General features: G+C 39.2%; 1 protein-coding gene across 1 annotated transcript in view; it reads right to left on the bottom strand.

Moving 5' to 3' along the window:
- Positions 1-2,732: 2,732 nt before the first annotated feature.
- NBEA (neurobeachin) overlaps positions 2,733-14,982 on the bottom strand; it is a 1,994,973-nt gene continuing 1,982,723 nt past the window's right edge. The window contains 3 exon segments of the mRNA XM_030200381.1: positions 2,733-4,736; positions 10,233-10,384; positions 13,616-13,812. Coding sequence (XP_030056241.1) covers positions 4,646-4,736; positions 10,233-10,384; positions 13,616-13,812 — 440 coding nt within the window. The 3' untranslated portion in view covers positions 2,733-4,645.

Below are 14,982 nucleotides of genomic sequence, written 5' to 3'. Positions count from 1 at the left end.
TACAAACTTTTTTTCCAGCCTGTATGTCAGCCTCAAATGCCGTACCCACCTCCATGACAGCAGAATGTGTTCTATCCTCTGAAAGCCTTTCCCTGGTTCTGATGTGGCTCTCAGGTGAGTGTGACACCTTTTCTGTTAAGGGCACTGCAGAGTCACATCAGCAATGCATTGTGGTGGGTGCAGGGTATTGGGCTCCATGATTCCACTAGCTTGTGCCACATGCTCACGATGTTGGTAGTTGGTAGGCTCTACTCCCATGGTGCTTTTCCCTCTGCTGGGTCAGAGTGTGCCCTGTTTTGTTTCCGGTAGTCCATGAGGTAGTGGCCATTTTTGTAAGCCAGTTTTAGATCCCTTTCACGTGTTAGCCATGTTAGAGAACTTAGTTCTTACCTTGAATGTGGCTGAAAGAGGGCATTCTACAGCATTCTGCCAGCTCTGACCTACTGCTAATCTCAGTACCAGGGAGACTCGTTGCCAGTGGGGCGCAACCTCTGATCTGCAGTTAACTGTGAGTAAGCTTGCTTATTCCAATAAAGGACGTTTTCGGAGAGATTAGTCTTCAGGTGTCAACTGGTGTGCCAATGTTATATAGCAGCAACAAGTCCTAGAGGCCTTCGTGTATGCAGGTCCCTGGAGCACTTTTAGTGGGTACCGCAGTGCACTTCAGCCAGGTGGACCCAGGCCCATCCCCCCCTACCTGTAACACTTGTGCTGGTAAATGAGAGGCCTCCAAAACCCACTGTACCCACATGTAGGTGCCCCCTTCACCCCTAAGAGCTATGGTAGTGTTGTACATTTGTGGGTAGTGGGTTTTCGGGGAGGTGGGTTGGGTGCTCAGCACCCGTGGTAAGGGAGCTATGCATGGGAGCGTTGTCTGAAGTCTACCGTACTGACCTCTAGGGTGCCCAGTTGGTGTCCTGGCATGTCAGGGGGGCGAGTGTACTACGAATCGTGGCCCCTTCCAAGACCAAATGGCTCGGATTAGGACGTTTTTGAGCTGGGTGTTTTTAGTTTCCATTATCGCTAAAAAAACCAAACGCCCAGCTGAAAAACATCCATTTTTTCAAAATACAGTCTGTCCCGCCTCTTCAAGTACCCGTTCTCGGACATAGACGCCCATGGAGATAGGCGTTCGCGTTCGATTATGCCCCTCCACGGGGCTCATTTTGAAACAAAAAACGTCAAAAAAAATGGTATAACGGGCAGATATACTTCTTTCTCAACAACAACAAAATGCCCAAGATCACTCATCGCTTAAAAGAAAAAGTATCCAGAGGGGGCATTTAGTGGGCATGACATGGGTGGTGTTAGGTGATGAACGTTTTCTGCCCATAACAGATAGCAAAATGACTTCTTAGAGGAGGGAAGAAAAACATCCAGAAGCAGAACTGGTTTAAACGAATGTAGGGTAAGGACAAACCTATCTTTAGACCAATTTGTGATTTTGCTGAGTTGGACAGTGGAGAGGTGGAAGTGGTCGTTTGTGAGAAAGAGTGAAGAGTTGCAGAGTGCCTGGTTACCTTTGTCTATTTGTCCCAGTCTGAACCTTTTTTTTTTTTTTTGAAGATTTTTATTAAGTGCAATAAGAAACAAATCAGACAATTACAAACAACAAGCCCAAGGAAACAACTGAAATACAGAAAATAATGCACAAACATCATAATCCAGTATCAATATACCAGAAAATTCCCCCTAAACCACTCCCCCCAGCTATACAACTCCAAGAAGGGACTAGGTAAGAGCAATAAGATCAAGAGCAAAGAAGGAACTCAGAAAAACACACCACCCCCCAACAGGAATTCAAAATATAGTTAAGGCCATAGGCTCCACCATCATCGATAAGATGCCCAAACACCCAAATAGAACCCCATAGAATCCTTATGAAGTGCAGTTAACGTCAACATCAGATACATATGATCAATTTTCCTAGAAAGAATGCTGTCATATATAAGGGAAAGGGGATGGGATTTGATATATTGTCGTTCTGTGGTTACAATCAAAGTGGTTATTTACCCAGGATGTAGAAAACCAAAGTGGGAGATAACTAAAGTTGACTTAGATAAGGAATAATATCCAAATGGTAAAGTTTTTATGGCTGATAGCTGGGATGTATCCTTGTATCCTTGGTAGTGCAACCAGAATAAACTGATTGAGTCAAATAGTCTTTATTTGCAGTCCTCAACTATTATACTATGAGTGGGTGCCAATCAAAACACAGACTGATAGCCAAAACTATAAAAAGTACAACGGTATAACAAACACATTCCCTGAAACACATTTTACTGTGTTACTCAAATGGCCCCTGCCTTAAAACATTTTCTTCTGGTGCCTCGAGATCTGGTAACGGTTTTGGGTTTTGAACACTTTAAAATGGCATCCCAACTGAGAGTGTTCTGATGACTAGTTATATGAATGAGCTGTCATGCAAGTGAGGGTTCTTTATTTTTACAGAAAATGATTCATAATTAGATAGGATTTCCTCATTCATTCTGAGGTCATTAACAAATTCCTTTAGTCTTATTTCATTTTCACAAAATAAACTACTGTACTGTAGCAAGGTTTACAATTTTTTACATTCTTTGTTCCTTCATTATTAAAAACATTGCTTATAAAATGATGCCAGCATTACATCACCATTTTTAGACAGCAATTTTTTGCACAACAAAATTTACAGCTGCTTTGATAAATGTACTTTCAGTAAGTCAGTAAAACAACAAATGAGTTCTTTGCATATTTTTATTTTTCATTTTTTTTTATTTCCAACTCATACATCTGGTATATTTTACATCTTTGCAATAAAACATGGTTACAATAGCTTAAGGAATTATACTGTATCCAAAATATTTCACCATGATCTCAAGATGAAATGTATTTGTCTTCCAGATGTTCAATATTTTTCCAGTTCTAAGGTACAACTCAAGATATTGCTTACAGACTGGTGATAAATAACTTATCCTCCATTTTACAATGCCACACAGTAACACCAACATAGCTCATTCACTTTGAATGGGCTGTGTCAGCATTACTGCACCGGCAGCCGCTAGTATGGCTTTGTAAAAGGGGGAGTTAATTGTTACATTGAATCCCTATGATTTCAGTTTCTTTTTTAAAATACAAACTGCAATGTACAAGGAATTCAGTGCTAAAACTTACAAATGCAAGGTGGAGAGCAAATAATCACATCAATAAATAATGATATGTTTCTGGTGCAAAGTGCCAGTACAAGGATCAGATCCATTATTTTGCTTTATTTTCTTAAATATGACTGCAAAGTGAGTGTAAATTCTGTGAAAATTACATTGTGTTACATGCCTCATAGCCCTACTGACACAATATGTACATCTATGACAATGTAGTCACCAAATATACAAAGAAGAAACATGAAATAAAATGTGTACAACCCTGGGTATGTAACTTGATCAGCAGTGTGTGCAGCAAAGAATTCTGCCAGCCATCATTTTGTACAATATAAAGAATCATCTGTGCCTTAAGCTAATAATGTGATTTTAGGTGAGAACTTCATCAGGAACTTTAAAACGTAACTTCAATCATTTTAAACTGAATCCAAAGTTGTCAAACAACTAAGCTAATAAAATAAGAAAAGCACAACAAATTATTATATACCGCTTTGATTTGCCTGGCAGCAAAGGTGGTATATTAAGCATTAATAAACCTAAACAACTAATGAATGTCAGCTTTCCCTAACTATACTATGCATATTATTAGCATCATGAGTCCAGAAATATAGATCGCTTAGGTGTGGAGACATCATTAAGTAGCAGAAAGGAAAATCAGATGCCTCATATCTCCTTGAAATCCAGGGTTCTTAAGTGTGCTTCCCTTTGTGTTTTCAAATTAACAACGGGAGAACACAAATGTTTTTTTTTCTCTTTTTTTGTAAAAAGCATATATATGGCAAACAATGGCTTAGTATCCATACATCTCAGAAAATGAGCAAAACTTCACTTAGAAGAGGATATGGTAAGAAAGAAAAGTAGAAAATGTTTTGGTGAAAATTACTGAATGAACCCAAATTCAACCTTTCAATACAAGCTGTATCCATCTAACAAACCTCTAGTTTTAATATCTGAGAATGCACCTGTTCTAAGACCCCAGGTATAAAGTAGATGAAAGCTGTAACTCCACAATAAAATTAGGAAATGTTTTTGCACTTTATACAAGGTTTTACTTTTACAAAAGTATCCCTTTAAAGTTAAGATGTGCATTTGATGTACAAAGTATCAAACATTTTGTTTCACAGCTTGAAAAAAGGCTGGAAATGGGATGCAGGTAGCTTCACAACCCAAACATCACAACTAGTCACAAGGTTCCTCAGATTTTTCAAAAGTCTTTTGCTGTGCATCCTATTACTTTTTTTTTTAAATAAAGATATTTGAAAATAATTACCAAAACATCTTCTGCCATATAATTCACATGATACAAGCTTGCTTCATAGCAGCTGGTGTTCAGTTGTGAAAAAAACACACAAAGAAAAATGGCTGCTGAGTACAATGTACAGCTATTGCTGGGTGTAATGGAATGTACAACGGAGGTCAATGCTGACGTGGTTTTCCACCATATGTAACACCTTTCATTGCAGCACTTGTGCTCTCAGCTAACTTTACTTTTAGTTCCTCATTCCACTTCAGTACCTGTTCTGATGCTCATAATGCCACCGATTAAAATCTATATTAAAAGCAACAATACTTCCAGAAGCCATGCCAGTAATCAGAGTCCTGAAAAGAAAGAACAATATTTTTAACAACCATTTAGTTTTTACTTATTATTTTCTTTCTGAAATATAACAACTATTATTTGTCTTATATAACAGGAACGTGTTACTTTCTTGCCATAAATCAGTGGAGACACTGGACAAAAGGTCCACAATATACCTGGGTGTTCAGCATAAATTATTTTATCATGTGTTTAAGGTTTAATTTACTTGATGTACCGCATTAACGTTGAAAGGCTAAGGTCTGTGCAGTGCAGAGAGAGATAAGCCAAGAGCTGTAGACAGGGGAAGTTAGAAGAAAAATTAAAGCTCTCAGCTGTAGTCTGTATTATGGAGGGTTCGGCAAGTTTAAGAGATGGAACTTCAATCCTATTTGGAAGTGCACTTTGGCTTAAATTATGAAAGGAAGCTGTATGTTAGCTGTGAAAGTTACTGACTGGAAGCCCATAGTAAATAAAATATGTAAATAAGTACACCAGTGTCCTGCTTCACCTATAGAAAAGTGAAAGACACTGTCGAGTTCTGACCCAAAGAGCTGACTTAAAGGGACTAGTCTGTGACAGTATGAATTTCGCAACTCCACCTCAGCTCTGTCTAACCACCACCCATAGGAATGCTAATGCATGTAAAGGACAGAATTTACATGCCCCTTGCATGCAGGGCCGCCGAGAGACTGGGCCAGGCCCGGGACAAGGCCGCCCCCGGGCCCCCCCCCCACCCAAAGTCGCTGGGCCGGGCCCTCTCTCCACCCCCAGGCCCTCTGAACTAACCTTTAAGCGCCTTGCCTCCCTCACCTTCGATGCAAGCAGCAGCAGACCTCTCCTTCCTTCCGTGCCCCAGCCTCACAGACGTTACGTCAGGCGAGGGCAGGACACAGAAGGAAGGAGAGGTCTGCCGCTGCTTGCTGCAAAGGTGAGGGAGGCGCTTAAAGTTTAGTTTCGGGAGCGACAGCGGGTGGGCCGGCCCCCCTGCGGAGGCCCGGGCCCGGGGACTTTTGTCCCCCCTGTCCCCCCCGCTCGCCGGCCCTGCTTGCATGTGCAAATTACAGAATACTGGCATGTATGAGCATAAGTGTACACTTGCGAAAAGTGCTAGCAAGATGCCTAAGTGCTATTCTGTAACGATGTATGTAAGTGGCATAGTTTGTAAATGCAAGGGGGCATGCACATGGGCACAGCATGAGTAGGGCTGCTAGTGCCACTTATTCAAGTAACTTACAAAATACTGTAAATTACCTGTGTCCCTGCCATATTTATGTGACTTCAGATATGCCAGGTCCACGACTGGTATAACTGGGGGCAAGTAAATGAACGCCTAAACCTGGTTATGCTCATCTGAGCAGAGACCGTCCTTCTTTGTTAAATTGTACAGTGCTGTGTAACCCTAGTAGCGCTCTAGAAATGTTAAGTAGTAGTAGTAGTAGTATAATGCGATCTGGGCTTATAGACAGAGGCACGATCTCCCAGGGCTGAGGACCCTAAAAAGAACACCCCAGAAGATTATGTGACTCCTGAAGCAGGCATGTTTATGCTAAAACAAGGTTCTGTGTCAAATCTTTGGATACTGCAACAGACTGAGTCTTCAACAGTTGATGTTTTAATAAATTTATTTTTGTTTATCTTTGACAGCCTCAATTTGGATTTTATTGAAAGGTTGTTTGTCCATCCCTACTCCACCAAGTTCCTTCCTATGCATTAGTGCATATTTTTATTCTGTACACCACTAGGAAATTTAAAAAATACATAATACAGCAGTATATACATTTTTCCAGAAAGCTTATAGATTTTATTTCTTTAAGCATTACTTAATATACCACTGTTAACTGACATGCAGGGCAGAGCAGCTCACAGGCTAATATATAAAAATAGAAAAGAAGTATAATTGTAACATAGGAGAGAGAAACACTCATTCCAAACAAAACCACAATCAAAACAGTAAAGAAACAATAACCAGATAGAGCTGCCAAATTACACCCCCCCCCCCAAACCTATTCAGGCTTCAAAAGAATGTTCTATATGACCTAGGTGATCACATTTACACAAGCATTATGCACCTAGGTGTTTAGAATACTGGCATTTACATACCTATATGTGCACTAAGGGGGAAAGTTATCAATGTCGGGTTATTTTAGTACCAGGTCTCAATGCATAAAATGGGACCCTGTATGTACTAATATAACCTGACTTAACAGTAGCCCACATTGATAACTTCCTCCTTAAATGTATGTAAATGCTAGTGTGGTGCCAATGTGCCATTCTGCAAATACCTACTTAACCTCCATAGTGTGTATTTGCAAGGGGGTGTACATAGGGGTAGAAAATGGGTGGGACATAGTCAGTGCTCCCACTTATATGCGTAACACACAGAATACTGTAGGTTACGCAAACCCTCGCTGCACTTAGGTGCATACTTACACCAGCTCTATGAATGGCCTAAATGTGAGCACCTATATTTTGGATATGTTGATAGCCAGTTATGTTAGCATTCTATAACAGAGCCTAAATAGCTGGTTTCCTCAAAATAATAGGCTCCTACTGTATGCCCTCCAGGTGACTAAATGGAGATACCCAGTTATAGAATTGCCCCCCTATAAGGGCAATTTTCAAACTATGCAGACATTGGCATAGTCTTGGCTACTTTTACCCATGGACTTTATATCAATTTTCAAAGGAAAAGTAGGCAAGTTACTGCAAATACTTTATATTGTCTTAACATAATTTATTATGTATGTGTATTTGTGTCTTGTCTGAAACTGTGGATGGTGCAAGATTATAAATATAAAATAAATAATAAATACAAAGCAATCCCTTACCTCTGAGCACACCTACTTTTCTCACAGCTAAAAATTATAAGTGTTATAGATCCCAACATGCATTTTAACTCAGGGTGGGCCTAGTTAAACTTGCATTAATAGATAAATGACCTTTTAGAATTGTACTGTACAGGTATCATACTGAACTATATGTTACAAAGTGGACTCTTCCCGAAGGAGAAAGGAAACATTCTACTCACACCCATACCCAAAGACGCAAAGAAGAACGCTAGTGAACTAACCAATTACAGGCCAGTAGCATCCATTCCCTTAATAACCAAACTAACGGAAGGGATGGTAACCAAACAACTCACAAACTATTTAAACAAATTCTCAATACTACACGACTCCCAGTCAGGATTCTGGTCTAACCACAGCACAGAAACGGTACTAGTTACTCTCATGAATAAATTCAAACAAACGATTGCAACGGGCAAAAACATACTACTTCTACAATTTGATATGTCTAGCACCTTCGACATGGTTGATCACGGAATACTACTACATATCCTCAAATACTTCGGAATTGGAGGCAATGTTCTCAACTGGTTCAAGGGATTCCTAACCACACGATCATACCAAGTGACATCTAACTCGACTACATCAGCTACATGGATACCTGAATGCGGAGTCCCACAGGGATCCCCCCTCTCACCGACCTTATTCAACTTAATGATGATACCCTTGGCGAAACTACTATCAAACCAAAACCTTAACCCATACATATACACAGATGACGTAACGATCTACATCCCATTTAAACAAGATCTAAAGGAAATTTCCAATGACATCAACCAAAGCCTACACATCATGCATACATGGGCGGACGCATTTCAGCTGAAACTCAATGCAGAAAAAACCCAATGCCTAATACTCACCTCGCAACATAACATGAACAAATTCATCACAATTAACACCAAAACTGAATCTTCCAATCTCAGACACCCTAAAAATTCTTGGAGTTACCATTGATCGACACCTAACACTTGAGAGTCACGCGAAAAACACAACCAAGAAGATGTACCACTCAATGTGGAAATTAAAAAGAGTAAGACCTTTCTTCGCAAGGACAGTCTTCCGCAACCTGGTACAATCAATGGTACTCAGCCATCTAGATTACTGCAACGCACTTTACGCTGGCTGCAAAGAGCAAATAATCAAGAAACTTCAGACAGCTCAGAATACTGCAGCTAGACTCATATTCGGCAAATCCCAAACTGTAAGGGTGTCAAGTACAAGAGGATCTTCGCCTCATCTTTCCGCTATTGGAGTCCTAAGCACTGGAATTCTCTCCCGCAACACCTTAAAACTCAAGAGGACCACGCCCTCTTCAAGAAGTTGTTGAAGACCTACTTCTTTGCCAAGACCTACTCCTCACTTTATACCACTGCTTGATGCACCCTCCCTGGCTCCTACCCTGCTAGTTCACCCTGTTAGATGCTTCTCCCCCTGCATACTCCTTGTATATTCTTCTAAGTTTTCCTATTCTGTATTTTATTTAATGTTTGTAAGCCACATTGTGCCTGCATGAGTGGAAAAATGTGGGATATAAGTGAACAATAAATAAATAAATATTCGGCAAATCAAAATATGAAAGTGCTAAACCCCTACGAGAAAAGCTACACTGGCTCCCACTCAAAAAACGCATCACGTTCAAAATATGCACCCTAGTTCAGAAAATCATTCACGGAGACGCCCCAGCCTACATGTCAGACCTGATAGAATTACCACCCAGGAATGCTAAACAAATCATCCCGCACATTCCTCAATCTTCACTTCCCCAACTGCAAAGGTCTAAAATACAAACTAACGCATGCGTCAACCTTTTCCTACCTGAGCACACAATTCTGGAACGCGCTGCCGCGCAATTTAAAAATGCTCTATGAACTAGCCAGCTTCTGCAAACTACTGAAGACCCATCTCTTTGACAGGGCATACCAGAAAGATCAACAAATGTGAATTCCTATACAAATATCCAGAACTGCCTTATAATATTTGCTTGTTAAACTACTAATATGCTTTACCATTATCATATAACCCATGTTCCTTCTGTAATGCTAAATGTATATTTTCTTATATGTTTCCACTATTCATGATGTATTGTAAGCCACATTGAGCCTGCAAAGAGGTGGGAAAATGTGGGATACAAATGCAACAAATAAATAAATAAAAAATAATACTAAAAACTATTTAACCGCAACATAGGCAGCAGGAGTAAATCTTCTCCCCAAATATTTCTCAAATATCATCTATTGAATCACCTCAAGGAGTGAGAAAGTAATTTGGGGCCCTGTTTACTAAGCCACGCTAGTGTTTTTAGGGCATGCTAAATATTAGCATGTGCTAATGCTAGAGACACCCATAGGAATATATGGGTGTCTCTAGCGTTTAGCATGCGCTAAAAATGCTAGTGCACCTTAATAAACAGGGCCCTTAATTTCCACATTCAACTGATTCGAATTAGCGACACCTATGGCTGTGATTTTATGTGGTATCTTAAAATATTGCAAGCTTATTTTACCGATATGAAACAAAACCATCTTCAAAGCAATAGTTTAAAATATTTGATTCGTTTCATTAAATAGTAGTACATAGTATTAATTTGCATGCCAAGTCTCCCAAGTGTACAGCGCTGCGTATGTCTAGCAGCGCTATAGAAATGATAAGTAGTATTTGTATTATGCTTACCTCTGATCATGTGATAAATCCATTGCTCTAATGCCTGCATCACATCCAGGGTAAATATAGAGCTGCTTAAAGTCACAAGCCTGCCATACTTCCACCACTCCATTATCTCCACCTGTTACAAGATTTTGTCCGTCACTGCTCAGGAGGATAGCCTTCAAAAAATACAAAATTAATCACAAATTTCAGAATATCCTACATAGCACAATGTCTGTCACAATCCTATCAAAAGAGCGTGACACCACAAAGAGGGGCATTTTCGATATGATGTCAACTCTGACTTTGGATGTTTTGCACAAAATGTCCAAAATCTGAATAGACAAGAAGGTCATTTTCGAAAAAAGGAAAACATCTATCTTTTTTTTCAAAAATACCGTTTTGAACAAGATTTGTGCTTTGTACGTTTTATTTTTTTTACTATTATCAAAAAAAAAGTACAAGTGAAAAATGTAGGAAATCAAGCCATTGGAATGTAGGAGGGGCCAGAATCCCAAAAGAGCAATAAGGCACCATTATCTTGTCTGCTGAGGCCCCCAAAACCCACTACCTCCAACTGTACACCACTACAATAGCCCTTATAGGGAAAGGGAAATGGGCCCACCTGTCTACAGTGCATTGCACCCACTACTAGACTACTCCAGGGACCTGAATGCTGCTCTAATGGACCTGAGTATAACATCTGAGGCTGGTAATGCTTTTAATTACATTTTGGGGGTGGGGTAGGAGGGGTCAGTGACCAATGGGGGTGTAAGGGGAGGTCATCCCTGATTCCCTCTAGTGGTTAGGTTATTTAGGGCACCTTTTTTGTCTGATTTATTCTAAAAACAGGTCTAGCTCAAAATGTCTTAGATTTAGTCATGGATGGTTTTGTTCAGTTCCACTATGGCTGAAAAATGTCCAAATCCTAAGAACGCCAAAATTCTGCCCTTAACACACCTCCTTGAGATTTGGATACACTGAAGAACAGCATTAAAAAAACGTCTCAAAAATAGGTTTCAAAAATACTGATTTGCATGTTTTTGTGAGAAAAACGTCCAAATGCTGCTTTATGCCACTTTTTAGACATTTTTCTCTTTCGAAAATGAGCCTCATAGTCTCTTGATGATTAATTAGCTTTTGAACCATTTGCCAAGCAACCAGATAACACCACTGATAGCTAGTGACTCAGTTTTAATGTCTTTCAGTTGCTTAAAGGAGCTTTATACACATACATAAGTACACACAAAAGGGAACTGTGCAATGAAGCAACAAAGTGGTAAATTTAAAACAAATTGGAGAAAATATTTCTTCACTCGGTGTGTAATTAAACTCTGGAATACGTTGCCAGAGAATGTAGTAAAAGCAGCTCGCTTAGCAGGATTTAAGAAAGGGTTGTATAGCTTCCTAAAAGAAAAGTCCATATGCCATTATTAAAATGGACTTGGGGAAAATCCACTGCTTATTTCTAGGATAAGCAGCATAAAATGTATTGTACTATTTTGGGATCTTGCCAGGTACTTGTAACCTGATTTGGCCACTATTGGAAACAAGATGCTGGGCTTGATGGACCTTCAGTCTGTCCCAGTATGGCAATACTTATGCTCTTATAACTATGAAGAACTAGTAAGGCTGACATTAAGGTTAGGGTGGGATGTAGGGAGTATAAGGAATTTTACTGAGGTAAGGGAATCAGATACTGAGGGGGGAGACTGAGGCTGGGGCTGGCTCCTGAGGGGAAATAAGTGAGCCTTGCTGGGTAGATACTGAGGGAGTGGTTGATTAAATAGGGAGTGTGTTGGGAAAAGATAAGACTAAGGACTGAGCAGAGATAGGGCCAGATTTGTCAATATAGGCAACTGCCTAGGACACCAAAATGAGAAAGCATCAAATACTACTGCTAAAGAGGAACCTGCTCTCACTTGCTTTAGTGCCATTAGCTGGTATAGTTTCAAAACAGCACTTTACCTATGGATGCTAAAATCCTAAATTCAGCACTGAGCAAAGACAGAAAAAGACACACATACAGTATAAGGAATGTTTTAGAAATGTTACGTTCTCCATTAAATACATCTTTCTAATCTTGAGAGGAAATGGACTGTGTAACACACCACTCTTAAATCCTGTCATTTATGACAGGCCCTCTTCTAGGGCCCCTTTAACAAATGTGTGGCAAAAGGGGGCCTGTGCTGGTGTTGGCACATGTTTTTTTTGTTTGTTTTTCAAATTACATTTTCAAGGATTAACACTTGATCAAAGACAGTACCAAAGGAAAATTATACAATAATAATATGTATATCACATTAAAGATACACAAGTCCACATTATTTCAGATTCCAAGACAGACCAATTGACGAGTCAAAAAAAACAAAAAGAGAAAATTCATATTTAGGAAATAAACACCTAGAACATAGGACAGAAACATTTTCTATTTTTGAGCTATCTCAACCCTTTTTGAGGACACAAATGATGTCATTGTAATTTTGTTTAAAATACTTTCTATTAAAAAAAAAAAAATAAAAAATATATATATATATATATTACTGTGCTTTAATCTAAAACAGGTTACACAATTGCTGGGTGAAAAAAGGAAATAAGCATGCACTGTGTTGTATACAGCTTTTAAAAATAAGTTGTGCCTTACATACATTATCTTGTTACAAATCAAAGATGGCAAGAAGGATCTCAACTTGAAAATTTTTACCATTTATATTAAGCAGGAGCACAAATTATCCTCTATGCTGTTAGAAGCAGAAAGGGCAATTCTATAAGATAGGTAACCTGCATTTACACACCCCTTGTTTGCATAAATGTATGTGTCCACATACTTGTGGAAATTGCCAGCAGGGTACTGAAATGTCATGCTGCAAATACACATGTAACTTAGGAGTCCTGCGACACAACTTAACCAAAGATTGTAACGAACATATCCTAACTCTTCCTTTCCCTCTCTAAGTTCTCCCCAATTGTCTTTACCATACATGTAACTCACTGTACCATAATATCACCTTGATATTAATCGCAACTTGCATTTGTTCATACCGAAATCGGTTAATGCCGATTACGGTACCATGTAAGCCACATTGAGCCTGCAAAAAGGTGGGAAAATGTGGGATACAAATGAAACAAAATAAATAAAAGGTGTGCTAGCACTTTTAGCATGTGCGTTAAATATGCTTGCACTAAACGCTAGAGATGCCCATATATTCCTATGGGCATCTCTAGTATTTAGTGCGCACTAAAAACACTAGTGTTCCTTTGTAAAAGGCCCCCTTAGTGTATCCAGGTTCTGTTGTAGAATAGGTTCCTGCTACAGCACAGCCTGGGGACACCTATATGTAGGCACCCAGTTGTAGAATTGCCCCCAAAATATATAGTAACCTTGAAAGGTTTGTTATGATTAGGTTTACCCTGGTTGAGTCATTGATTTCCATTTGACCTAACAGCTTGCCATTTATGCTGAAATTGCAGAATCTCCCTCGTTCATAATAGATGATACAATGGCCTTCACTGGAAACTGAAATCAAACGTGGGTACATGCAATTTTCAGGTCCCTCCAAAGCTCTGAGCAAATCTCCAGTGATTGTGTGTACTAGACATGGACCTTCTGAAAATTAAAAAATAATACACATATTACAATCATAATTGCATCTTTCAAATTATCATCATTAAATATTAAGTGTCCAGTCCTTCCACTTTAATCTTCAAAATATTAATGACTATACAATTATATGTTTGTAGCTAATCCTGTTTTACAGTTTAAAGAGATCCTGAGCACAAGTAAAAGAAATTAGCAAAACCTGTAGATCTCCCCTCTCAATTTTTCCAAAAATGAATATCCAACAATCTCATTAATCTTGAGTTTAGCGGATTTAGTTTATTTCAATAACACTTTCATTCCATAAAGATGCTTGAAGTGGTTTGCAATACATACAAATACATTTGTCATCAATAAATGTAGGATAAAAACAATGGCCCTGTTATTCAGACCGTGGGAGATAGTTGGGCTGTCTCCTGCGGTCGGTGCTAAACCCGGATATTCAATGCTGGTCTATTTCCGGTGACTGACATTGAATATCCATTTTAACTTTGGCCGGTCCGATTTTAACCGGCCAGGCTGATACTCAGCGTTGGCCGCTTAAAGTGATACCAGCCAAAGTTATTCCAGCTATTGCGGCCACAAAAGTTAGCTGCTCTCACTTTAAAAAATGGCAGATAGCTGGTTATATCGCCTAATGTAACTGGCTATCTTTAAGCCACTAAGCGGCGATATTCAGTGCTGGAGAGCCAGCTATTCAGCATTGAAAATTGAATATCGTCAGATAGCCGCTTAAGTGCTGTTTTTGCGACCATTTTCCTTTTAATATCAGCAGAATAACACACAATAGAAAATGCAAAACACCTCCCCAATTAGCCATAAAATAACCTCCTTCCAATTTATAACACCTTAAAAATATTTTAGGTAGTCAGCTCCTCTTTCACCACTCAGAGTTTCACCATCTCCTAATCTACCCACCTTATCCTCAAATATCCTCAGTTAAAATAGCTTTGAAAATTTGAATAAGTCAAAATTCCCCCTAATCACAGAAGAAAGAAAATTCTAGAACTGTGAGATCTCTTCTAAAAAAAACCCATTAGGGTCAATTTTCAAAGTTATTTATATGCTTACCAGCAGCAGGAAAACATATAACTTCCATGTTCATGTATTTTCAGTCACTATGGGATAATATTCAACCCATGGTGGTAAGCGGCTTGCAAGCCGCTCATAGCCGTGGAA

This window comes from Microcaecilia unicolor, chromosome 4 (genome assembly GCF_901765095.1).
Source record: "Microcaecilia unicolor chromosome 4, aMicUni1.1, whole genome shotgun sequence".
Classification (NCBI taxonomy): Eukaryota; Metazoa; Chordata; class Amphibia; order Gymnophiona; family Siphonopidae; genus Microcaecilia; species Microcaecilia unicolor.
This window is presented reverse-complemented; position numbering and strand designations above follow the sequence as displayed.